Genomic DNA, 27,005 nt, shown 5'->3' on the forward strand with positions numbered 1-27,005 from the left:
TTCACATGTGTTATATGTAAACCTATCGGACCTATCAAGCAGACTTTCTCACTCAAGCATTATTTAATACTGTAATGCTCACAGCCCTCACTCTGCACATTCAGTGAGGTTCACAGGAGTCATCTCTGCCTTTCAGATCCATCTATTGTTTGTTCCTGGGAAGCATTTCACTATTTTTCACTCCTATTAAAACACTAATACCTGGCTGGGAGAATCTTGAGCGCAAATGTGAATTAACCTCTAAGAACTTCATGCAGAGAAAAGGGAGCTTTTTCAACATTACTTTACCTTAATACTTATAAAACCTCTGATTTTACCATTGAATTGGATTTGTAATAACTATTGAAATAATAATTTTTCTAGCTAATCCCATACCTAAAATACAGCTAAAGATTTGTTCATCTGTACTCTGGTTTTCTGCATAGAAAATAGTTATACCCGCCACAGTGAAAAATAGCTTTTGGGTGCTTGTTGCTGTAAGGGCATGTTAAAATTCAGTTTCTAAATTTCTACGTGTCCTGCTTTTAAATACCATGCACCCTCCCTTGTTCGATCCCAGACCTACATACAGTAAAATTAATATTTAAAAGGAGTGGTTTTGACCTGTCAGAAGGATTTAATCTGACATTTTGAGTTGCAGTATTTACACTCCAACAGCCCAACTACACTGGTAGGCCCAAAGCCATGTTTGAACTGCCATTGTAGTAGATGGCACAATAGATACTGCAGGGTAATGTAATAGTTAATGGAGCCCGAATACCCTTGACCTGGAAGGAAACTGAGATTGTTCTGGTCTTTAAAAAAGAATGCCATAACCTTCCCAGCAACTCTTTTCCTTCTGTTTACTAATAATTGCATTGATTACCATATTTATGCAAATGATTCCCCTGCTCTTGCTGGTCACAAGGTGCCTGGCTACTTTTTGTGGATAACACTCCTTTCATTAAAAATATTATTGTGGGCTTGCAAAATCTTAATGGATTCTCAATATTCTGTGAGTGTCACGACCTAAAAATCAATGCCCTGAAAACGAAATGCATGGCCGGAAGTAAAATAAAGAACTTTAGGAGGATGTGTGGTTGGGACCAAAATTTTTGGGAGAAACTGAAAGAATTAATCTATTTAGGCATTAGACTATCCTATTCAGACTCGTAGAGGTCCCCAAAGTTCTTCATTGATTGAACACAGGGTTCGACTTACTCCAACCCTAGATCTAGATGGATTGTGCCCATGTGCCATTTATTAGAGCTAACAAATCAGACTAATGCACTAAGAATTTGTAAAAGCGGTATTGGCAAGTTTTTGTAAAAATTAAGCTGCATAGTTGATCAAGTTGTGCACACTGGCTTCCTAATCCATAAAGCCCATCCATATCCTTGGGATGATTAAGCAGTGTATTTAGATTTTAAAGGAAAATATTTTTTTAATGTTTGACACATGATTTTAATTGTTGTGTATAGTGATTGTTTTCTCATTTGATGTTAATGTACTATATTGCTTGCTTTGCACTTTTATACTGTGTTTGGTTTATACTATTTGTGTATTTTCAATGATTTTTACATTCTGCCGGGCAATAAACTGAGGTACTACAGTCCACTAATGGCATTTAACTTGCAGACCCTGGGTTCATTTTGTATCAAATACTCATGACCTATAGTTAAGTTAAATATAAAAATTAGGAACATTCCATTTCAACCATATATAGAGGGAGGATACAAGTCCCTTGCCACTGGTTAGCAGGAATAAAGTGCACCAAGCTCTTAAGGCAACAAACATACAGGGTCCACCAAAAGGTGAAAAATACAGGGTGAGCAGACAGAAAAGGTGCATTTCCTACATTAACCATACTGTCCTTACTCATCCCTCTATACTTATGATCATCCGCTGTGCAAAAAACAATCTAACAGTAGAGTTGATGCCCATGCACATTGCCAACATAGGAGTCACACCATACCTTGTGACTTGAAACACTTCTTTGAAGAACAACTTGCAAACGTCCGAGCTCGACACTAGATTGGAGGAGTGTGCAGATCATATGAATCTACAGCACTACATGCTACAAACCAATGCTTGCAGAAGACATTGTCTTTCTCCTTGTATAGTAAGGCACATAGGTAAGCACGTCAGAGTGCTCTCCAGATTAACGGACTAAAATAAAAGCTTGGATGTTCGTTAAAGGATTTTATTAAAAATGCTTCTGGGACAAATTAGCATCAATAACACCATACAATTACGAGGTATTTTCAATTTGATCAGACTCCTTACAAAAAGAAAACAGCTCATTCTGATGGTTGATTACACCAAAAGCAGCTTGATATGGGGATTCTTCATCCTTGCCATTTCTTTCCTAAATCCAGTGACAACGTGAGCAGTGCATTTTATATTATCTCTTGTGCTTTATCAATACTGAATACAAGAATCTATGGAAAGTCATTGCTTACAGGATTTTCCTTGCTGAGGACAAGGAAGGTGGTCCACTCCCAGTCGAGACTCAGTTCAGCAAGACCCATTAGATGTATTATTTGTTGGTTGGAAAATGTCAGGCATGGATGGCTGAGTCAAGGCGTCACATCAATGTTCTGGCTTTACTTTATTTAGCTTTTTTAACATAAGAAGCATGTCTGATGCATCTCATAACTCAATTGTACACCAACAGCATAGCTGACATATGACCTGGGTACATATTAATAAATGTTATTGCTACCTGTGCACCTGCGGTTGAGCACAAGCCATGAGTGCGCACTACCAGACTCCAATTTACACTAGCTTTGCACTTAATAGGTGCATACAGCGAATGCAATAGATGGGATAAAAGTGATCATCACACTGTACACTGACAGTGCTCTGCTGGATGTTAAGTACCCTAGAATCAATATTCATCTATCGTTGGTCATGGTGGATAAATCTGCAAAATCTTCAAATTTGCAGGAAATCCAAGGTCTTTTAAATAAATATGCCTGATCCCACAATGAGAAGCAGGCTTCCCTTCCAGTGCGCACCAGTTATATTTATGTATCTCAGTATCCACCTATATGAAGGCAAGGCAGACCCCGTACTCATAATTTAACAGGGTTGTCCCCCTCTTTCACATTGAGATTGGTAGGTGGCTCAAACTATTTGTATCATTTGCTGCCAGAATCACCTTTTAACAAAAAATGTTATATACATCCTGGAATGAATGTAGATGTATTTGGTAGTGCTTTGCTATACTGATTACTCTCCTATATTAAAGTTTGGTATGCCTACTAGAGCATTGGACAGGGGTTGGTACTGTGTGAAAGGTTCCAAACTTTCAGTATTATTTGTTTTCTCCGTGCAGTTTGTTGCTTTGGCAGACCAATTTTAAATGTTATGCTTACGAAGGGACAGAAGCTGATATGGACAACCTAATGGCTATGCTAATGTCACATGGTTTAATCAAAGTGTTAAATGAGACTAGCTCAGTTCATGTTAATTGTTTGATAAATGTGATGAGCATATTTAAAGCATAGTGGCCGTAGGACTGCAGCTAAGCATCTAGAGATTGGCTAGCAGTTTACACACCAATATTAGTACCATTGCAGATCGGGGTATGAGAGAGTTTGATATTTAATATGTTTGCAAACTCTTCACTCAAACGAAGGAGACATTTGAATACCTATGTTGTCCTCAGCTTGGCTGACCATCCTTTATGCTCCGCCTCATGCAGCACTAGGAGATATGTTGGCACACCTCTTGGAATTCCAGTAAATTCCCTTTGGCGAGGGGGCGGAGCTAGCCGGCGTTCATGGCGGACGCTTAAGCGCGAAGCTCCGCGCTAGCGCCACAAACAATTCGATAATTATCCTTACAGAGCGGCGATTATTGCGGAACTCTGGCGGGGGCTGCCCCTTCTCCCCCCTGCGGACCCCCGACGCGACTTTGAGGGAGCTGTGACTGCGGATTCCCCCGGCGACGCCACCGATCGGAGAGCTGCGGACCAGGCCGGGATCCCCGCGCTGTCCTGTGACGGGGAGCCGGGCTGCGTCACCCGACGTGCGGCCCCTGGGTGAAGACGTCCCGCGTGCACCGGGACCGGCGGCAGCCAAGACCTCCTGGGTGCCCCAGGCCCACACGGCGATCTCCCGCTGCAACTTCTGCACACCCCGAGGACCTTGGGGGACTAGAGTGAGCGCCGGCGGTGAGGCGGTCCCGCCGGGAGGACACACGTGGCGCAGGCGGAACTCTGCATCGCCGCGGGCGCCATTACCTCCTACCGGAGTGGCATGACTGGCAGCCAGACCGCTTGGAGGAGGCCCTGAGGAACGGCGGGCGACCCCGAGATAGTGCACCCTCTGCACGAGCCTTGCTCCCCTAACCTGGTTGGGAGTACCCTGACATCGAGGACCCCAGTGGGGGTGTGAAAGCGACGAGCGCCTGCCTCGGCTAGTGGCGGTGCTGGGCAGACAGGCCTACACACGATTGGGATCGTGACTGTCCCATTGGGGGACCATTGGCACTATAAGGATTGAGGGCGCTGGCCTCCCTATCCGCTGCAGTGATGGGCAAGGGCGACAGGACTCAAACTAAGCTGTCGTTTGACCAGAGAAGACAGAAGGTGCCGGACCCTCCGGCAGACCAGACCCTGGGAGCAGCTGCAGACCCGAGCTCCGCACTGTGCGCAGAAATTAAGGGTATGCTCAACACGATGGAGAAGGGCCTACAGGAGGGCATGGCGGCCATTGGCACCAAGATTGACGCCCTGGCATACCGGATGGATCGAATGACGGAGAGGGTGGATAAGCACGCAGAGAGGCTGGACATGGCGGAGCGCAGGCTAACGGAGGCGGAGGAGGCGCAGACAACATGGGACGCTGACCGCAAGCAGTTTGGAAGGCTGCTCCAGGTGATACAGGAAAAATCCGAAGATTTAGAGGCTCGCTCCAGGCGATCCAACATCCGCGTCACGGGTGTGGCGGAGTCGACCCAGACGGGGAAAATGGAGCTATTTGTTGAGAAACTACTTAAAACTCTGCTGGGGGACGATACCTTCTCCCCTATGTTTATAGTGGAGCGCGCTCACCGCACCTTGGGTCCAAGGCCTCCGCCGGGTGCGAACCCGAGGCCTATAATAGCAAAACTCCTCAACTACAGGGACAGGGACGCTGCTCTCCGTGCTGCTAGAGAGAAGGGAGACTTGCAGTACGAGGGGATGAACATTTCGTTATACCCTGACTTCACCTCCAAGGTACAGGAAGAGAGACGGCGATTTGTCCCCTACAAGCAGCAACTCAGAGACCTGGGCTTGGACTATGCCATGTTGTACCCGGCGCGGCTGCGCATCAACAGGCAGGGCCACTCGCATTTCTTCACTGACCCTAAGGAACTGCAGAAGTCCCTGAAACAATGGATCAAGGAACATCGAGAGGACCGAGCTGCGCCAGCGGAGGAGCGTGCTGGAAATGGCGACTTGGATGAGCAGGACTAGCGAAGGAAAGGGGGAGTAGTGGCTTCCTCTGGCGGATCGACTACACTGGCCCCTGCGATAATCCATGTGGGTTGCACCGGGAGAAGCCCACTCGGGGCGCACCACTGAGGTGAACGGACTTCTGGACATGATGCTGCGGGTGAGATCTGCACAGGCCACTCGGGCTATGGTGGGGGGCGGCGATTGCCATGACTTGGTTACACTGACCTTGGGTGGCGTTGTTGGGGCCCTGCCCCATGGGATTGTCACCACGGTCCGGGGGGGGGGGGGGGGACGCCCGTTAGGGCGGGTACTATACTGCTTTCATATCCTGCAGCCGCACTTGCGAGTGGGGGCGCTGGCGTGGGGGCGGCCCATTGATACTGCGCAGGAGGCACGACCGGGCTGAGGTCGGTTTGGACATTGAGTGCGCTACCTCTGCCCTGGCGCTTATAATGCTTGCTGCTCTTCTTGAGACTGTTTGGGGAAGTTTGAAGATGGGGGGGGGGGGATGGATGCAGGGACTTCGGTCACACCAGGTTGGGGTTGGTTGACTGTGGGCGAGGGGGGTAATGGGGGTTCTGAATTCGGGGTTGTTTGGGGTGAGGTCCGACATGTGCTCTAACGGGTTAAGTTCTGCGGGGTGGGTGGGCGGCTGCCGCTACTGGAAGGGTAGGGCCCCTGCCACCACGCTACTATTGCTGTCTTCTCTTAATGTTAATGGCTGACACGGCTCGGGCAGACTCGCTGCGGGATTCGGAATCCCTACGGGCTGTCACCTGGAATGTAAGGGGATTAAATGATTACCGGAAGCTCCGCAAGGTGCTGCACTACCTACAGAGACACCACATAGACTTGGCACTGCTGCAGGAAACACATCTCCCTAACACCAGCAAGATGCTAACTCACAGGGGGCTCCAGGGACACTCTACTTTTGCAGGTTTCACCACACACGCCAGGGGGGTCCTCACCTGGGTTAACCCGAAATCTAAGCTATCCCTCGCCCTGGTGGAGGCGGACCCAGAGGGGAGGTTTGTGTTAAGCAAGTGCACAGGCAAGGGACACAACCTATTGATCGTGAATGTCTATGGCCCGAACTACGACTCTCCTGACTTTTATGCAGCGGTTGCGGAACATTGTAATGAATGGTCCGCTGGGAATATGGTTTGGGGCGGGGACTTCAATTTCACCTTCAGCCCTGATCTAGATAGGTCCACGGGCCCTGCCAGGCGCCCGGCTGCGGCGGCGCAGCGCATGCAGGCAGAAATGTTGAGGCTGGGCCTAGTAGATGTGTGGAGGGGAAGACATAGCGACAAGGGGGGGGTACACGCACTACTCAGCATACCACAACATCCATACCAGGATTGACTACTGGCTGGCGTCACACTCCCTGTTCTCCATGGTCAGGGGCTGCAGTGTACTCCCCCGTACTCTGTCGGACCACTCCCCGGTGCTCCTGGAGTTGCACACGCCCCTCCAGAGAATCCCGCCATTCACGTGGCGATTCCCGCCTTACTCGCTGCTGGACGAGGCATTCAGGGCTGACCTGGGAGAGGACATAGACAATTTCTTTACCACCAATCTGGGCTCAGTGGACACCTTCGGGACTATCTGGGAGACATTTAAGGTGTATGTACGGGGGGTGGTCATGGCGAAGCACTCCGGGGTCCTCAAGGCAATTAGAAACAGACTAAAATTTTTGGAGGGGCAGATAGCAGACTATGAACGCCGCCAGCTCCTTGACCCGAGCCTGCCTGGGGATGACACCCTGCAAGAACTTTTGAAAGAATTCCATGAGGAAGCAGACAGGGAGGTGCGACATTTAGGAAAGTATGCGACGGCGCGCGCGTATGGGGAGGGTGACCGCCCGGGTGCACTGCTTGCCAGAATTATGAAAGGCACTAGGCGCAAACAGTCTGTCGCGGAACTGCGCACCTCTGGAGGGGTGATACTCACGGAGGAGACTCATATACTGGCGGAATTCAGGAGCTTCTATGAGGAGCTATACACCACTAAAATTTCGGGGGTGGAGGACCAAATTGACAATTACCTTAGCTACATTAAGATGCCATTCCTGGAGAATTGGCAGAGGGAATTCCTAATGGCCCCTATTCACTGCGAGGAGATATCTGACGCGTTGGCCACCATGAGGGCGGACAGTGCCCCTGGGATAGATGGGCTAACGGTGGCCTTTTACAAGGCGTACAAGGATAAGCTGCTCCCCCACCTTTCCACCCTCTTTGACGAAATTTGCGAAAATGGCGCTATGCCCCACTCTATGCGGGAGGCGCTCATCGTCACTATTCTTAAGCCTAGCAAGCCCAGCGACCTGCCGGGCTCGTACCGCCCCTTGTCCCTTCTTAATGTGGACGCTAAACTCTACGCAAAAGTGCTAGCGACCAGGCTGGCCCTGGTGGCGCCCGAGTTAGTGGCCCCGGAGCAGGCTGGGTTCATCCCGACTAGGAACCTCACTTACAATATTCGCACGGTCCTGGGAGCCATGCAGCACACCAGGCATGACACCAAAGCCATCGCGGTCTTTCTAGACATGGAGAAGGCCTTTGACTCTGTGGAGTGGCCCTTCATGCGCAAAGTACTGCGGAAGCTGGGGCTGGGAGAGATCTTCCTTCAATTGCTGGGCGCCCTTTACCACCAGCCCACGGCCAGAGTCAGACTGGGAGATGCAGTCTCGGAGCCGATCTCCATCAGCAGAGGCACGAGACAGGGGTGCCCTCTTTCCCCGCTGCTCTACGCCCTAGTGGCGGAGCCACTGGCGTGTGCGATTCGGGAATACCACTCCTACGAAGCCATCAATTACCCCACCTACAAGTTAGGTATTTCCACGTATGCGGACGACACTCTTCTTTATGTCAGGGACCCGGCCAATAACATTGCATCGGTACTGAGGGAGGTTGTGAGGTTTGGCGCGCTATCTGGGCTGAAGGTTAACTGGGCGAAGTCAGTCGCCTTCCCACTGACCCCTATTACTGTCCCCTTCGAGATGGACTACCCGCTCCAATGGTCCTCTGAGCCGATAAGATATCTGGGCATTATGCTGCACACGGACCCGGATGTCATGCTAAGGGAGAACTACGGGGTTGCCTACAGCAAACTCGTGGATGACGTTGAGCTCTGGATCAAGCTCCCGCTGTCACTGGTGGGGCGGATCGCCTTAATGAAAATGGTCATTCTCCCGAGGTTCCTATTCCTATTTAATAATCTCCCGATTGTCCTCTCGAAAGCCTTCTTTGCAACTCTAAACAAACTCCTGGTGCGATTGGCGTGGGCCGGGAAACAACCTAGGGTGCAATGGCGGGTACTGCAATTACCGTACGAGCAGGGGGGATTAGCGGCCCCGGATTTGGAGCGCTACTACAGGGTTGCGCAGGCCTCCCACCTCCACACTTGGATTCATGGCAACCAAGACATTCCGCACGTGATCCTGGAACGACTGTTCGCAGACCCTACCCCACTTCCTGCTACCATTTGCGGGCCTAAAGACCGCAGGGTTGGCGTTCTGGACTCCCTGCTATCCACCAACCACGCATGGCACTCCATTCTGCAGAGGCAGAACAAGGAGCTGATGTACGCCCCCAACATGCCTATACAATGGGCGCTCTGGCTGCCGACCTTGGCGGAACCGGGTGTCCACAGGGCCCTCCACGAACTAGGTGCACACACTCTGGGGGACCTATTTGTGAATGGCAAGGCGAAAACGTGGGCGCAGATCTCGCTTCGGAGGGAGAGCTCCACGTTGCTCCAACGCTTTCAGTTCCATCGAGTCCGCAGTGCCCTCTCGGAACTACTGGGCCCGGATATGGAGGAACCCCCCGCGGTCCCGGAACTGGTGTATGTTATAAACAACGACTCTCCAAAGAAGCTGATCACTAGGCTGTACAGGATAGGACACGACCACACGGCACTGCTCTACACGAGGGCGAGATTAGCCTGGCAGACTGACCTGGACACCCACGTCGATGATGACATGTGGGCATACTGCTCTGCGGCCACGAGGCGCATTTCCCTGAACGGGAGGCACCGGTTGGTCCACTTTAAATTTTTGCAGAGGGTATACCATACACCGGAACGGCTTCACAGGTACGGCCTCCGCGACTCCCCACACTGCGAGAGGTGTCGGGCGCAGGTTGCGGACTTCTTGCACTTAGCCTGGAACTGCCCGGGGGTCCAGAGATATTGGGCAGGCGTGTTCGCTGAAATGAGCACTATAGTTGAGGTGGACCTGACAATGGACCCAGCCCTTGCCCTAATGGGCTATACGAAATCGATACCCGTCTCGATTAGGAAGCTGGTGGGCATGGGAATGCTGCTTGCGAAGCGGGTAGTTGCATTATGTTGGATGAGGGGGCCATTACCTACACTCAAGCGATGGGCCAGCGATATGAAGTACTGTAACACGCAGGCGGATACATACAGTGAGCTTCTTCCGCCCAGAAGTCGCCCCAAGAACTTTTGGGGGCTATACCAGACCCACTTGTCCTCCAGGCTGGACGGGGATGTCTCGGAGGAGGGGGAGGGGGAGGGACTGGAGAGTGTCCAGCAAGTGCCACCCGATTCACCTGCTCGATGGGATCCCCCGCACACATAGTGCGCTATAGGCGTTGGGAAACAACCCATCCATAGTGGTGTGAGGTGGGAGGGTAGCACCCTAGATGGAGGTAGAGTGGTAGACTGCACTAGACACAGCAGGTGTTAGCGACGCCTGAGGACTTACTCGGGGAGCACAACTGAGGGGCCTGTTATGGGGAGGGGGGGTGTTCACGGGGTTAGGGATTAGTTGGGAGAAAAAGTAAAAATTTACTGCTTTGTTCATTTCTTCTTTCAAAATGCACGCTGCTCAGCAGATGGTACAAGCCTACAGAGGAGGGTTGCCCTCCATCGTCCTCCGGAGAGCGCTGATACTGGACTCTATGATGTTAATGTATAATGGTACATGTCATTGTTGATGCACGGAGACCTATTGCCGGCCCGAGATGGGATGTAGGCGAGCGCTTTATGTACTTTGTGAGGTGCTTTTTCCTAATAAAATAAATTAAATAAAAAAAAATTAAAAAAAATTCCCTTTGGCAGTATATATTGCCTGCAGGGGTGCTCTTGGCACCTTATCAAAAGTATATATGCTACTGGCCGGGAGGTTTTCAGGTATCCAGATGAAAGCTATGGTCGTCTGAGATGCTGATCTGCGCTGTGTTGGATTCTTTAGCACACTCTGGGTTTCAATTAAATGTGAGAATCCGATTGGGCATCATACTTCGTCCTAAAATGGAGCCAAAAGGCTCTAGATTTAGTAGTGAAATATGCTTCTTCAACTTAGGCCCTGGTGATGAGTGGCCATTTAATTGAGGTAAGTAACAGCATTTATAAATCATTTCTTAGAGGGCGACAAAGCCCTCTGTCTCCGAAGTTGGTCAGGTACAAAACAGAGCTGTTGACTTAGATCTTAAAAGGTTCCGTAGCCCTGCCTTAGATGGAATAGCCTTCTCAATAGCTGCATCAAAAGTTTAGAACAATCTGCCAACATCTCTAATGACACAACTGTCCCTGGCAATATCCATGATAGGACATTGCTTTACCCCTAATTATCAGCTTAGTACATGCTTTGGCCTATATTATGTCCCTCTCTTTCCTCTCTGGGTAGTTATTATTGCACAGATACCTTTGAGTGAATGTCGGGCTTAACAAATACCATTGGATAAATAAGTAGAAAGTAAATACACAGACATACAGAGTGTAATATGCCGATTATTACATCTGTTGATAGTGGGGAAGGACCATGGTTCAGGAGAGGTAGAACCTCGAGTCATGATGCCCCTCTCCTCCCTCAACAAAAGTAATAAAGTATGTTGTACTCTTTCGATCAGCATATGTAGCCTATACCAATGTATTCTTTCATGTGTATTTTAACTAATGCATTTAACAAAACCCATGATGCAAGGGCTTAAACGTGTACAGCAGCCTAAAATCACAAATAAACAAACATGCATTTACCAGTGAGAGAGTTTACGTGTATATGCTCTCAGAACAAAAGCAAGGGCTAAACTCTGTGGAAAATGTAAAGATCTGATGCAGTTACCATGGTCAATGGCCTCAGTTCCTTTAATATATTAATAAGGATTGTAGCAAAGGAATAGAGACAATGCAGTAATGCAATGTCTTTTAGTAAATTAAATGTGTTTTCATGTGTTATTTTTTATGTTTAAGGTTCTGGACAGGAGCCCTGTATCTTTGCTCAGAGATGGATAGAAGAGCAGAAGCCTTTACAATCATTATATATTTGGATGATGTTAACCTTTTAGATCGGAACAAGGGTAAGTGATTATTAATTTCTATCATGTAACTATTTTAACGGTTACTTTTAAAGTACTTGAAATATTGTTATACCTCATCAGGGGGACCACATGGCAAGCATGGGTCTCAGTCTTCAGAACTGAGATTGTTTGCGTCTTTTGTCTTGAGATCCATCCTACTTTCAGTCAGTCAGTCAATCAGGGGTTTGTAAAGCGCGACTACTCAGCTGTCAGGGTCTCGAGGCGCTGGCTTTTGAAACCGAGCCAATCCCTTCACTCTTTGTGGTAGCGATGGCGAGCAGTCACAGGCTTCTCAGAGATGTAGTGTGAAAGTGCTCGAGCACAGAGCTCAACCAACATACTACAACACAATAAAGCAATGTACAGCCCAGTGTTTCTATTTCAATAAAGAAAATTACTTTCATGCACATAAGAATGAAATACTGCAAACTATTATGATAACATTCATTTTAGTGTCCTTGGGTGCTATCAAGTAGTCTTGTGCTTCAGACTGCTATCTCCCCAATTCTGTCCCAGACAACAACTTTGGATGCACAGTAATGCTCTGAGTACTCTGTGGATCACTTCCTTCTTTTCCATAGAGGACTTAGAACTGGAACTATATGTGGCCTAGAGAGATCCCTCATTTATATAGTAAATAATCAGACAGGAGATATGTATTCAATGTCTGCAGCTTCAGCACTGCTTTGAAGTGGTTCTTTTCTCAAGTGACTTCTCCACGTTGCTCGCCAGACAAAGCCTTTGTGTACTGTGGTGTTTCGTTCAGTAGGGTAGTCTCCAGCTGGTTAAACCCACAACAGAGTCACAAAGAGGTGTGAGTGTTCTGCACCTGGCTGACATCCGCCGTCTGAGGAGTTAAACAGGGAGAGACAAAAGGTTAGTCCACACATAAAGGCACCGCTCACCTTGTACAACAGAGTTTGTAGCTTCGCCCCCCACCATCAAACAAATGATTGTGTTCAGGAAGACTAATTAGCAGTTCCTTGATAAGCAACAGGTCTAATTGAATTTCTAAAGCAGCCCTGTCTCCACTTCCTTCACTGTAGTGCCTAGGTCTCTTCCCTCCGGCTTCAGGAATGTCAGCAATAAACTTTCATTGTCTGGCAAAATTATCTCACCTTCTCCTTTTGCAGAGGCCAGACCTGGGGTATCATAAATGGTTCCTACAGTCCTCTATTACTCTAGCTCCCTCACACATACACCATGCACCTACACAAACATACAAAAACAACATCCATTCATGATGTCGGTGCTAAGACCTGGGAAAGCAAAGAAACTGAATTGTATTTGAATGGGCCAGTGGGCTCCACTGCATTGACGCAGATAAAAAAGGGTTGGTCACAAATATGAATTCACAAAAATTCAATATGCTGCTAATGCTGCTCTGTGCTATACACATGAAAGGGACAGTATTCAACTATCTTCCAGTGAGGGTATGGTTTGTGTGCCTCTATAGCTCCTTATTAATGTAAATGGACCGTCCTAGATCTTTGCACGCACAAAATTAGTGTGACCCATAGGCCTAAATCTGAAATCAAGATACCAGATACACGCAGTCAGGCCAAGGCACTTAAGGAACGGGAACTAAGCTGTACACTATGCAGGGGAAATTCCATTCCAGGACACACCCTTTCCAGATCAGCCTACTGAGAACCTTTCTCCACTGTTGTCGAATTCTGTTTGCCAGATCAGCAAAACAGGTGCCAATGTCCACCTGTATTCCCATGACTCATTTTGACTTTGTCCTCTAACGGGAAATGTAGACCTTACAACGAGATAGCCCATATCAACAATTTGGGATTCCCACTCTTCATTGCCATTAACCACTTAAGTAGTTTGTGATCTGTTTGTACTGCAACCTTAGTGTTAAAGATAAGGCCAAATCATTCCTTCTCAAAGATCACAACATTCTATTTTTTCCCTACGTTAATTCCTCGGGTGATGGCTACCACACTTTTTTGGCGCTTGGAGCGCCTTATCCAGATTGCCATAAGATATTTAGCCACACCGAAAACATGGGACCTGTTTGTACTAGTACTCAAAGTTCTAACGGCAACCTGATAGCTATTGGTACCAAGATTCTTACAGACTGAAACAATCCACTTTGCCCGAAGGCTACTGTGCTGGGGGCAAAAGAAGACTAAACGTTCCAATGATTCTTTTCCCCCTTCACATGCGGGACATTGTTCATCACCACTCTCACTCCTTACAGACCAGTAAAAGGTGAAGGATTTGATTGGGAGGATTCCTTATCTGAACTGCCGATAGTTTACTTGCCAGAGACGGTTCACTTTCATCAACATTAACCTCAAAACTCATACAGGACTTAAAATTGATAAAAGACTGCATAAGACTAACTGTACTCTTGGTCACTATATCCATAGCAACAGCCTCCCAGGAAAGGTTTTTTGACCGTTGCTCTAGATAACTGGAAAAATTGCTCTAGGAAAAAAACAATAGTTATCTAGTCTCAACCTCATCAAAAGAGTTTTAATAGAGTGGAACCAGGACATTTTGGCAACACCCGGATCGGTCATCAAAACTCTAACACCTTCTCGATAAAATTAAAGGTTATCTGTGGACCATAGATGGTACCAAAATAATAACATTCTGCATTCTTTTTTATGACAAATCTTCCTCTTGCCTAAGTCTAGCTATGATGGTACTAGGGGCTTACTCCTAGGAAGTGAAAGAATGGACCTCATAAACCTATGCTCAGTCGTGACCGGACTATTACAATTTGCAGAGCCGCATATTTCGGCACCATACAAAACAGACCCAGTAACTTTAAGATTATAAATCTCCAGGACAGAAGCCACCCTCCTAGAGATAGTTCTAAGGTGGACCTTCACCAGGTTTGTAGACTGTTGGATAAGTGTTGAATAGGCTTTTTCAATCTGCGGGACCCAACTCAAATTAGGTGTCATGCATACACCTAAGTAATTGATGAGGGAGTAAACCTGGTCAGCACACTTATTTCCCACCAGTACCTGTCTACTACAACAAAAGTGTCAAACCCTGGAGAAGAACATGCATTTTGTTTTGGAGTTGTTTAATATGAGGCCCCTAATATAATAGGGTATCGTCGGCAGAAAGTAGGGCCGGATCTCTCTTTCCCCTGAGACTTGCTGCATCATACCTCTCCTTACCAAGATGGCCAATCACCCCATTTGTGTACAGGGAGAAAAGGGTGGGGTTAAAACATAGCCCAAACAAAGCCTATTGCGTCTGAGCACGGATTTTTTTTTATCTGATAGACACATCTAGCCGCATATTCCTTAACTTTGAATTCTCCCCAAGCGCCAGGCTGGATTCGGAAAAAAAATCAAGCAGTACTGCTGCTGGCAGTGGCTCATCGTCGTACAGCTCTGCAGTGACTTCGTCTCAGGATATGACCCAGGGGAGCCATATAAGTCCCCTCTGGCTCGTGGATGTCAGTATCTTCGTTTACACGCTGCCTGTTTTTCGGCCTTCTGTGACAAATTTTCGTCAGGAAACAGTGTGCCTTATGCCCTCTGGGTTTAAATCCTCTGGGTCCTGTGCTCTCCACATGTCTGGTACGGATCCATACACTATTTGTATGTGGTGCTTAGATGTGCACCACAAGGCATACGACTGCTCCACCTGTCAATGGTTGAAGCCGAAGGCGCTGTGGGAGCGGCGCATGAAGCTTCTGATGGCTCGTTTGTCGCAGGCTTCCAGCTCCTCACGACATTGGTCTTCTTCCCGGTCCAGTGGTCGTTCCCGGGAGCGCTGACCTTTATCCCGTGATCGAAGACAGCGGTCCCGGTCTCTGACAACGTTGCAAGAAGTTGAAGCACTGGTCTTCCATGACCTCTTCGGCGGACCACAGAGATGTCTCAGGTTCTTGTGTTGCGACTCCCGCTCGGGCGTCACGCCCGAGCCTCCCAGTCTTTCCCGGAGCCGGGGCAACCTGGAGTCAGATGCAGGAGTACTATGAGGCTCTTCATCTAGTTTGTGGACCCTCACCTCCCTGTAGCGTGCCTGCGGGCCCCTAGGAGGTCGTAGGTGCCCTAACTGCACCATCGCTGCTGGTTCGCCCTCTGCAGCAGTTTTGGTTTCAGACTCAGACATCGGTGCACAGTCCTGTTGGTCCCCCTCCTGCAGCGTCAGCCGACGTCTGTTACTCTGCCAGTGTCTATCCTGGAGGCGGCGGAGGATTCGGATTCGGAGTCGGAGTCACTGTACATCGTAGAGCAGACTTCGCTACGAATTCAGGCATTGACGCTGGTTGAAACCTCTACTTCCAGGGTGGATGTCGACACAACATCACCCTACATCATTTTAAGGATTTTACGGAGGCCCCACAGAACCAGTCAGAAGAAGGTTGTGGCGGGGTGGTTCCTCTGGAACAATCGAGGCTTGGAGACAACTGGTTGGCTGAGTTAGGTGAGGGAAACAGACTTAATTTGTCCCCTGCTTCCTCCCTTTTATCACCTCCTGGCCTTTTTTCGGAAGCCAGTTTTATCTTGGCTGGGGTCTTGAGGAGAGTGGATGATGTGTTGCATCTAACTCTACCCACTGTGGAGAAGTCAATGGACCCTCTGCTGGAGGTCCTTCATCCTGGTCAGTTGGGGTTGAACCTTTACTGCCATTTTGCAAGGCACTAACCGACATTCAGCTATGGGCCAGGGCAAGACCTGGCTCAGGGATACCGGTAGACCGTACCATTGCCCTCACTTTTCGCCCTGCCCCTGTGGACCCCGTTTACCTTCTTAGGCAACTGACCCATCACAGCTTTGTGGTCCAGACTATCAATTGAATAGCTTTATTCGACAGGTGTGTCATAAAAGCACAACATAGACATTACAATCATACAGAATAAAATATATAAATATTCCAGACCTAAAAGCATTTTTTAAAAGTATTAAACATTTGATAACTGCCGAATGAAAAGAATCTTACAACAGTATTTTTGTTTAAAATATACAGTTCACTCTGCGGCGCCGAGACTGCCCGGAGTGCGGCTTGCGGCCTGGCGAGTGGAGCCGCGCTGGAGGGGACGCTGCAGGGCAGTAATTGAGCCAGCGGCTGCGGCCTAGCAGACCGGACACTCGCTAGAGGTGACCCGAAGCCGACGGAGACATAGCCCGGAGTTCGGCCCCCAGTCCTAGGAGCTGAACTCGCTCTGGAGCTCCCCCCGGACCAGGAGACGAAAGAAGATACGGAGGGGGTCACGTGTGGCCGGGGGAGCTCGGGAAGTGAGGACTGGCCCACGCTAGCCGACCGGCGACTGCTACGCCGGGGGCACCGGAACGCGGCTGTGACGGAGTACCCGCAGAGGGAAGCGCCCCAAGAAGCCTCCGGTTGCCTGCCTGCCCGGGAGGTGTCGGGACGGGCCGGTGGGCCTCGCGGCATCAGCCGCAACCAGTGCCTAACAGGGCCCAGCAAAGACAACGGGCGGAACAGCAGCACCTGGGGTCGCGGCTGCGGCCTACCAGCAAGGCCTCTGACAGAGGCTCTTCGAAGCGGAGCGGGCCCGCCTGCCCGAGATTCTTACAACAGGGCGGAGGGCCCAGCAGTGTCGGCCGCACCCAGAGACCAGCAGGGCCCAGCAGTGAAGACGAGCAGAGCAGCAGATCTTGGGGTCACGGCTGCGGCCTCACAGCAGGGCCCCCGGCGGGGGGTCCTCGGTACAGGGCAGGCGAGAGCTGATCACCGGAGGTATTGCCCTAGTACGCGGATGAGTGGAAGTTGCATAGGAGTGGAAGACGACTCCTGCGCCCTGACCCAGAGTGGATGCCCTGGCGTACACTGACTGCTGATAACGCGGCAAGGGGGGACCCTCATTGTTAGCGTGTCGTGAGAGGTCGGAGAACCCGACGATACGTGCCGGACTGGTGGGGCCTGCAGAGCACAGGAGCACAGCCTGGAATACGGGCAGGCCGGTACGACCGGAGACCGCGGTGAGGCCGAACAGAAGGGCTGCCACAGGAGGACAGCGGAGCGGACCAGACTTGGCCAATCACGGGACCACCTCCCTGCGGGGAGTCGCTGGTATTCTACAGGACTAGAGACAAGTCTCCAATACTGCGAACTGAGGCGGGCGCCCCCGTGGACCGCGTCTACTGGCGGCACAGTGGAGGGTCGGCTGCCTGGTGGCGACGGACTACCTGCCTGCATACAGAGCACCCTAGCAGCGGTCACGGAACGGCCGACTGACGCCGGACCTGGTCTTTAGGCCCTAGCAGTCTGGGGGCAATTCTTCCGGCCACAGTGAGAGACAAGATCGGTGGTATCTGGCAGGGTTTTCTCAGTAGATCCCGGGAGACGTCTGGAGGGCCTGGAGTAACGTAATAGGTGGAGCGAGGGATCTGACCCACATCCATACCACAATGGCAGGCAACACTCTCCCGGAGATGCTCAGCAGGACCCAGCAAAGAGGAGACAGGGGCCAACCGTCACCGAGCTCCGCAGAACACGAACGGTGGGAAGCCGCCGGTCACTAGGTCCTTCCTGGAATCCCTCTTCAGCACCCTCAGGGACGATTTTCAAACACTGAAGCAGGAAGTAGCGGGAGAGGTGCGAGTGAGCAGAGACTTGACACCCTAGGAATTGTATTTTTAACTTTGTTTGCTCGTGCTTGATTAAAAAGCACTTTTTAAAACTTGCATCTCCCTAGCGTGTTCTCTAGCGCTTAATCAAAAAGCGCTTCAGAATAGAGACTCCTAAGCGCTCTGTGCCCCTCCCCTACCCGAACCGCCCTCGGCTGAGCATCGACGCCGAGGGCTGGGATTCGAACTTGGCGGCCATATTGGGTGTGGGCCAGGCGAATCGAGCGCTCTAGCAACGCTATAAAAAGGAAGTAGGACTTATCCTCCAGCGATTACCATCAGAAGGACCCTTTTCCCTCCTGAGGTGGAAGCCGGGAGGTCTCTTTCTTTCACTTTTGCCTTGACACCCTAGGAATTGTATTTTTAACTTTGTTTGCTCGTGCTTGATTAAAAAGCACTTTTTAAAACGTGCATCTCCCTAGCGTGTTCTCTAGCGCTTGATCAAAAAGCGCTTCAGAATAGAGACTCCTCAGCGCTCCTAAGCGCTCTGTGCCCCTTCCCTACCCGGACCGCCCTCGGCTGAGCATCGACGCCGAGGGCTGGGATTCGAACTTGGCGGCCATATTGGGTGTGGGCCAGGCGAATCGCGCGCTCTAGCAGCGCTATAAAAAGAACGGTCATGACTCCGCGCAGCGGACGCGTACTGCGGACGCGCCGGACCTGCGCCGGAGTCGTGCCAGAGTCATACCCGTTTGCGCCCGTTTGCGCCCGTTCGCGCACAGTCGTGCCCAGGGCCCTTGACCCCTGGTATACCAGCCCCATGCCCTTTAACATACTCCCGCTTGACACTACTCTCGCTCAACAGGGAGCTTCCATCATCATGCAACCATTCGATGGGCCTTGGGCTCGGTGGCTTCTCTTGCAACAACTGCTCTTTTAGGGCCACAGAGGCTACCATAAAAACCACACCACTCCCTAAAAACAGGACAGTAGACACTGCTTTAAAGATGGCACTGGTTAACTGTCGTTCTTTACCAAAGCACGCCACGGAAATCGCACTACTGATCGAAGATATAAACGTGGACATTCTGTTTTTAACAGAAACGTGGCTCGGCTCGTCCTCCGGCCCCGACATCGTCCGGGCCCTACCTGCTGGATATTTGATCCAGCACAGAGATCGAGAACTTAAAGTTGACGGAGGGATCGCCATTTTATACAGGGAACACTTAGCTTGTCGCCTCATCGACAGCACTATCCCAGACTGTGAGAGTACACAATTCTCCATCACCCACTCCTCAGAACTCTCAATTTCCGGTCTCTTAATCTACCGTCCACCTGGCCAGATTGGTCAATTTATAGAAGGGCTAACTGAAACAATTCTGGAATCAGCCACCATGGTCTCTAATTTCATAGTGCTAGGTGACTTGAACCTCCATTTTAACAACCCTTTGGACACTATTGCCACGGAATTAACCAAAGACCTAGCTGCATGCCAACTTAACTTGATTGTTCAACACCCTACTCACTCTAAAGGGAATCTCTTAGATCCAATATTCTCCAACGTTGCTGAATTGTCTACATCTGTACCATATTCTATCCCCTGGTCAGACCATATGGTAATACCCTTTTCATGGAAAATTAACAGACCGTGCACCAATCAACCCCCTCATAAAACCTTAGGTAGGCGCTGGACAAAGTTAGAACCCAGCGACTGGATATAATCTCTGAAGCAGAACAAACCTACGGCCAACCAAAATATCGATAGGCCCAATACTGACTTCAACCAATTGATAGAACAATCATTAGATAGTGTGCTCCCCAAAAAATGTATTTCAAAGAAAAAAAGTCCGAATAAACAGCCTTGGTTCAACTCAGACCTAAGGTCCCTTAAACAGGAATGCAAACGAGAGGAAAGACAATGGCGAAAACACTTCGACGAGGAGAAGAAAATTAAATACAAACTTACAATCAAGAAATATAAAACTGCACTTAATGTAGCCAAATCCACCTTTTATGCTGAAAAAAATCGAAAAATCCACTAACGCGCCCAGAGAAATGTTCAGAATAGTAAAAACCTCGACAAGGGCCCCCGATCCCCCCCTCATCTGAGCTTTCATCTGAAGAATCTGGTGCTCGTTGCAACGAACTAGCAAACTTCTTTGCCACGAAAATTGAAAAGATTCATCTTTCTCTTCCTCCACTCCCAGCAGCTGAATCCAACCCTCCTCCGAGGGATGACATTAATTCTACCACACCTCACCTTGCAACCTTCCATCCGCTAAGTGACGATCTCTTCCCTTCCCTTTTCAACTCCATAAAAAGTGGCTCTCCCCTTGATCCCGCCCCCATGTCCATCCTGAAATTAGCCCTCCCCATGTTCGCAAAAATATCATTGACCTTGTCAACACTTCCCTGGAGTCTGGCACAGTGCCTCAAGACTGGAAGCTAGCCATGGTAAAGGCCCTGTTGAAAAAGCCAAATCTCAACCCTGATGACTTTTCCAATTACCGCCCCATCTCCCTTCTCCCTGGCATTAGTAAGCTTGCTGAAAAGTGGGTGAATAAACAACTGGCATCCTATTTGGAGTCCTATAACCTGCTACACCTCATCCAAACAGGCTTCCGAAAGAGACAGGGAACCGAAACAGCTTTGTTGAGGGTGGTCGAGGTATCCAGGAGGATTCTGGACGCAGGTGGCAGCGCGGCCATTATCCTCCTGGACCTCAGCGCCGCCTTTGACACGGTTAACCACTGTGTCCTCCTAGCCCGTCTAGAGAGAATTGGAGTCACAGGTAAGGCCCTTGAGTGGCTTGAGTCCTTCCTTAGCAATAGATTCTTTAAGGTCTTCTCAGACACCAACTGCTCCCTTCCAGTGCCATTACAGTGTGGGGTACCACAGGGCTCCTCCCTTAGCCCCACACTCTTTAATGTGTACATGGCACCTTTGGCAGAGATAGTGGCCCCCTTCGGAATCCAGCTGGTAAGCTACGCTGATGACACCCAGCTAGTAGTTTCCCTTAACCAGGCAGACTCCCCCCCGAACAATCTTTGCAACTGCCTGGGTGCGGTTGCAGAGTGGATGGATGCATCCCATCTGAAATTGAACGGAGGAAAAACCGAGCTGATGCTGCTCGGAAGGAAGGCCACCTTTAACACCTTCTCTATGTGGCCTCCTTGCATGGGACCCGGGCCTACCCCAAAAACTGAGATAAAAAGCCTCGGGTTCTGGCTCGACACGGAGCTGTCCTTCAAAATCCAGGCAAGAAAGACAGTGGCTACTTGCTTCGGTTTAATGAAAACTATCCGCAAAATACTCCCCCAGCTACCCGAAACTGCTAAGAAAACCATAGTCCAGTCCCTCATTTTATCAAGGCTGGACTATGGGAATGCACTTTACCTAGGAGCCCCCATTTCAGTTACCCGACAACTTCAGATGGCCCAAAACTCCGCAGCAAGGCTACTCACTGGTACCAGCCATCGTACCTCAGCAGCACCCTCACTAAGGACCGTGCATTGGCTCCCAATAAAAGAGCGGGTCCATTTCAAAACCTTCTGTCTGGTCAATAAAACTCTCTATGGGAATGGCCCCCCCATTCTGAACGATATGATCAGACCATACATTCCATCTAGGGCTCTTCGCTCTAAACAGCAAAACCTCCTTACAATACCCAGGACCAACAGAGCCCGATCTGGGGACCGTCTCCTCTCGCGAAATGCAGCAAGGCTGTGGAATGCCCTCCCGCTTTCACTTCGCCTAGAACCCAGCCTGCTGGCATTTCGAAAACAACTTAAAACAGCACTGTTTCCCAAGATACAGATGAGTTAGCCCCCACATCTCAGATCCTTGTTTATCCCTTCTGTTCAACATCACGCGCTGGGATGCTCCCGAGTAGCCATGCGCTATACAAGAACCTCTTCAATTCAATTCAATTCAAGTAGACCGCCTGGGAGAGCGGGTGGCCACCGTGGAGAGCACAAACCACCGGCTTGACGATGAAATCGTACAGCTGGAACAGGAGGTTTTACGCCTACGGGACCAACATCTGGATCTCCAAACGCACAACGAGGACCTTGAAAACAGGTCATGACAAATAGCATTTGGGTCCGAGGAGTTCCATCTACAGAAGAGGGCACGGATGTGGCTGGTTACTTACGAGACCTGTTCAGGGAGATCTTGGGAGAACTGGCGGAGTTTCCCATCCTGATTGACAGGGCGCACAGAGTGGGACCACCGAGGCGTGCGTCGGCACCACCACCGGACATTTTGGCCTTTCTCCCAGACTTCCCATTGAAAGAGCGCATTTTGGCGGAGGCACGAAAGAAACAATCCTTCACTTTTCGCGGTCATTCTGTTGCTCTGTATCAGGATTTGTCCGCTATCACCCTTCAGAAGCGCAAAGCATTTAAGATAGCGACCGATTTTTTTAGAGAGCACGAAACGTCCTATATCTGGGGCCACCCCTTCCGCCTCATCTTTAAGTGGAATGGCACGATGCACCAACTACGATCACTGCAGGAGACATGCGAGGTTCTGGGGATCACCGCAGAAGAGGAAGATGCAGCTACGCCACGTCAGAGGCGTGGCCCTAGAGACGGCTGGCGGAGAGTGTCGAGGAGACAAGCCCCTGCCACTCCCCCGAGACCAGACTCGCCTACCATTAGAGCCAGCATGGCAAACGCCGTTTCCGTAGTGGCCAGATACACGGCTTCCAATAGTGATGTCGCGTTGACGGCGTAGGAACACTCCGGGGGGAGAACATCACAGCCTTACTGATATTGCAGGTTTGGGGTCCTGGGGGTGGGGGGCCGTGGGGAGGAGACTGTGGCCGGACATCCACTCGGGTAATTCACCACGGACTTGTCCACTTGGGACATGACTGGGACTAAAGGTTGTTGGGGTTCCAGGGGGGTACAGGATGGGAAGAGGGGAAGGGGTTGGAAGGGGCTGGTTGTTTCCAGGAGGGAGTTGTTGGTTGAAGAGTGGGGGAGGGGGGGAGGACAGGGAAGGGCGGTTCAGGGGGAGTTTGGGGAGGGGGAGGGTGAGGGTCGTCCAGTGCTTTTGATGCATCTACTCTGGCCTGACAGGGCTCCCGCACACTACTTATCTCAGAGCCGCCCCACCTGGGCTACCATTCAACGCTTGCGCTACATTTGTCCCTACACCTATGGCAGCCCTTAGGGTCGTAACCCTTAATGTGAAGGGATTGAACAACCCAGTCAAGAGGAGGGCGGTCCTGTCCCTGCTGGAAGGCACACAAGCAGATATCTGTCTCTTGCAAGAGACCCACTTGCTAATCCGTGATTGCCATAGGATGCGATCTCACAAATTTCCAACACAATTTTTTTCCTCCAACACTACCAAGACAGCCGGGGTGGCAATCCTAGTGTCCCGAACATTTAAAGAGGAGGTTTTACATAAATTTGCAGATTAAAAAGGGAGACTTCTAGTGTACAGGGTTAAGTCAGGAGGTCTGGTGTTTACCATTGGGTCGATATACAGCCCCAACGAGCATCAAGAGCGATTTCTCAGCTCGGCCTTAGTGGATATTACAGCCACCTCAGATAGGCACATTATCATAGGAGGAGACCTGAACATGGTCTTCGACTCGTCCTTAGACAGATCAGCGCAGAGGTACCCACAGACGGGGGAGATTTCACAGGTGTGTAAATCCCAATTGGAGGACCTGGATCCGACAGAGACTACTCCTATTACTCGCATGCACATAGGACCTATGCGAGATTGGACCACCTCTTGGTCACGGGGCTAGTCTGTGACCTAGCCACAGCCTCTGAAATGGGGGTTCTCTCCTTATCAGACCACGCGCCTGTCACGGGCACCTTTCGTTTACCGCCGGTGTCCCCTTCGCGCGGGGTTTGGCGCCTCAGGGATACTCTATTGAATAAAAAAACAGTAGTGAAGCCCATTACGGACTCGGCCGCGATTATCAGACCCACAATGATAATACCGACACTTCATTAGCGAGGCAGTAGGCAGCCTTAAAGGCGGTGCTCAGAGGGGAATTTATAGCAATATCGTCAGCAGAGAACAGAGAACGGCAACACAAACGAGACAAACTCACGCACAAAGTACGTGAGCTGGAGCAGGTACATCAACGTACAGGAGCCCCTAGAATCTGGAGGAAACTCAAGGCAGCGAGGAAACTCCTGTCGGCCTTGGATACGGACAGAGCGGAGTATGCGGCGTTACGTTTGAAACATGCGTATTACACGGGGGGAGACAGATACGGCCGGCTTCTGGCGAACAAACTCCGAGTGGGGCATCAACGGCACTTAATGAAGGAGCTTTCGGTCTCCGACGGAGAGACAGTTACGGAGGATGGCCGGATAGCAGAGGCCTTCCGTCAGTACTATGCAGAACTGTACGCCAGTGAACCCCCGTCGACACATACGGAGGCAAATTATCTGGACTCGGTCGCCCTCCCTTCTCTCGCTCCGGAGCAAGCGGAGTACCTGGAAAGGGACATTCGGGTTGAAGAGGTGATTACTGCCATCTCTAAACTCAAACATGGAAAGGCTCCGGGCCCTGACGGCTATACGTCACTCTTCTATAAAACGTTCTGCTCCACGCTGGCACCTATCCTCACCCGGCTTTTCAACTCATTCTCCACTCCTGGAGCTATCCCGCCTGATCTACTCCAGGCAACCGTGTCGGTCATCCCCAAACCAGGGAAGGACCAGACTCATTGCAGCTCATACAGACCGATCTCTCTCCTGAACATTGATCTCAAGCTGTACAGATATCCGGAAAGTCCGGGGCTGATCTGGCCCGCTGGCAGAGTACATCGAAGTGAGCTCCCGCCTTGGCAAACTGTCGACGTGGCACGAGGTTCCCCTGAGCCGCCCATCGTAAGGACAACGGGGACTTGGGACTAGCATAGCCTAGCGGCAGATCTATCTCCTGGTAAGCCGGTATCGGAGCCTGGGGCACGCCACCCGGAGACTGCACGTCCCCGCGCTGAGGGCAGCTGCGGGATGAGACGTGCTGCAGCGGAGCTATTTGGATGCTCGAAAAACTACAAAAAGATCAGCATTGCCTGCCCCGCTTGCTCCCAAGGGATCTGAAGTGCCACTGCATAGCTGTGTGGGGGACTGCCGAGCGACTCATCGCTGACAATGCGGCGGAGAGGAGCGGCCGCCATTTTAGGTGCTGGACGCGGCAGCTGGGGAAGGAGAGACTGCTGCCGGGACGGGCCTCTGGGTGTGCGTGGGCCCAAACCTCTGAGAACATACACAGGCGAAGCTGCAGGAACTAATACACCCAGGAGGGATGTAATGCATGAGAGATCTTCTAGCAGCGATATCAGGGGAGGCTGAACTCACACAATGTAACCATTGCTAATTATTATGGACCTAACACGGACGACCCACACACCCTGCTTCTGCTATGGAGTAAAATCCAAGAGATAGAAACTACTTATATCATTTGGGGCGGAGATTTTAATACGGCTGTGAATCCACAGTTGGATAGTTCTCGGGCCTTACCCACGCACTATACCAACAAGCAGCATACGCTGAAAGACACTATAGAATCTAACTACTTACTTGATACCTGGAGATATAAACATCGCACACGGCAGGAAGCCACTTGTCACTCTGCAGTGCACTCGACATGGGCCAGGATAGCTTACCTGTTCGTATCAGGGGGGATGGCACACTAGCTGTATAAAGTGACACACCTAGACCGTACGTTCTCTGACCACTCTCCCGTTGTGGCTGTCCTGCAGGCCCCTGTTGACCAAACCCCCTACATCAATTGGCGACTTAATCCCTGGCACCTCCAAGATCCTGTCTTCAGAGCTGAAATAGAATAGGAAATTCAGGATATTTTTATTCGTAACGTGGCGTCGGTATCGAGCTTCACAACAGTTTGTGAAGCATATAAATTCACGGTGAGGGAATGATGCATCTCGTAAGGCGGTGGCATTCTTAAAGACCTGCGCAGAGATTTGAACAAACTGGAGGGTGAGATTAAAGCACTAGAGAGAGATCTCTCTTCTAATACTGACGACAACGCCGCTAGAGCTAAACTGCGAGACTAGATCACAGAATATGTAGACACTGCTGGTAAGGAATGCAAATTCCGAGGTAAGCCCCACATGGCAAGGGTCTATGGCGAGGGTGATCGTCCAGGGAATGCCTTGGCGCAGGCGATACGGCCTCCTAAATTTGCTAACTACATAGCGGAAATACAGGACGGGCAGAGTACGATACACAGGAATCTCCCAGGGCAACTGAGCACATTTATCGACTACTACGGCACACTCTACACTTCCCAAAGGGGTCCCTGACTAGATTTGCCACAATACTTCGAAGATACCGCTTTGACATGGCTGGGAGATACCCAGCAACATTTGTCAAACCTAGTCTTGGAGGTGGAAGAGATCACAGAAGCAATAATGTCCATGAAATCTGGACGTTCACCGGTGTCCGATGGACTTCCGATAGAATTTGACAAAACGTATGCGCAAATATTGGCCACAATTCTAAAATAAGTTTTTTATGTGGCAGCAGAGGAGGGATGTCTGCCAAACCCCATGAGAGAAGCCCAGATTGTTTCCTTGCTGAAACCGGCCAAACCCCCGCTCCACTGCGAATCATGTAGTCCCCTGTCCCTATTAAACTGCGACACTAAGATTCTAGCAAAGGTTCTTGTCAGCCCGTCTTAACCTCCTGAGGGAGCGACTGGCATTACCAGATCAGGCGGGGTTCATCCTGAACT

At 50.2% G+C, this 27,005-nt stretch overlaps 1 protein-coding gene across 1 annotated transcript in view; it reads left to right on the top strand.

Moving 5' to 3' along the window:
- The window catches only part of HPS5 (HPS5 biogenesis of lysosomal organelles complex 2 subunit 2), a 607,584-nt gene that overhangs the window by 544,455 nt on the left and 36,124 nt on the right, over positions 1 to 27,005 (top strand). Inside the window, exon 21 of the mRNA XM_086956066.1 lies at positions 11,645 to 11,751. Within this exon, the coding sequence (XP_086812192.1) occupies positions 11,645 to 11,751 (107 nt within the window). The remainder of the gene's footprint in view (positions 1 to 11,644; positions 11,752 to 27,005) is intronic.

The sequence above is a fragment of the Lissotriton vulgaris genome, chromosome 2_1 (assembly GCF_964263255.1).
Source record: "Lissotriton vulgaris chromosome 2_1, aLisVul1.2, whole genome shotgun sequence".
Classification (NCBI taxonomy): Eukaryota; Metazoa; Chordata; class Amphibia; order Caudata; family Salamandridae; genus Lissotriton; species Lissotriton vulgaris.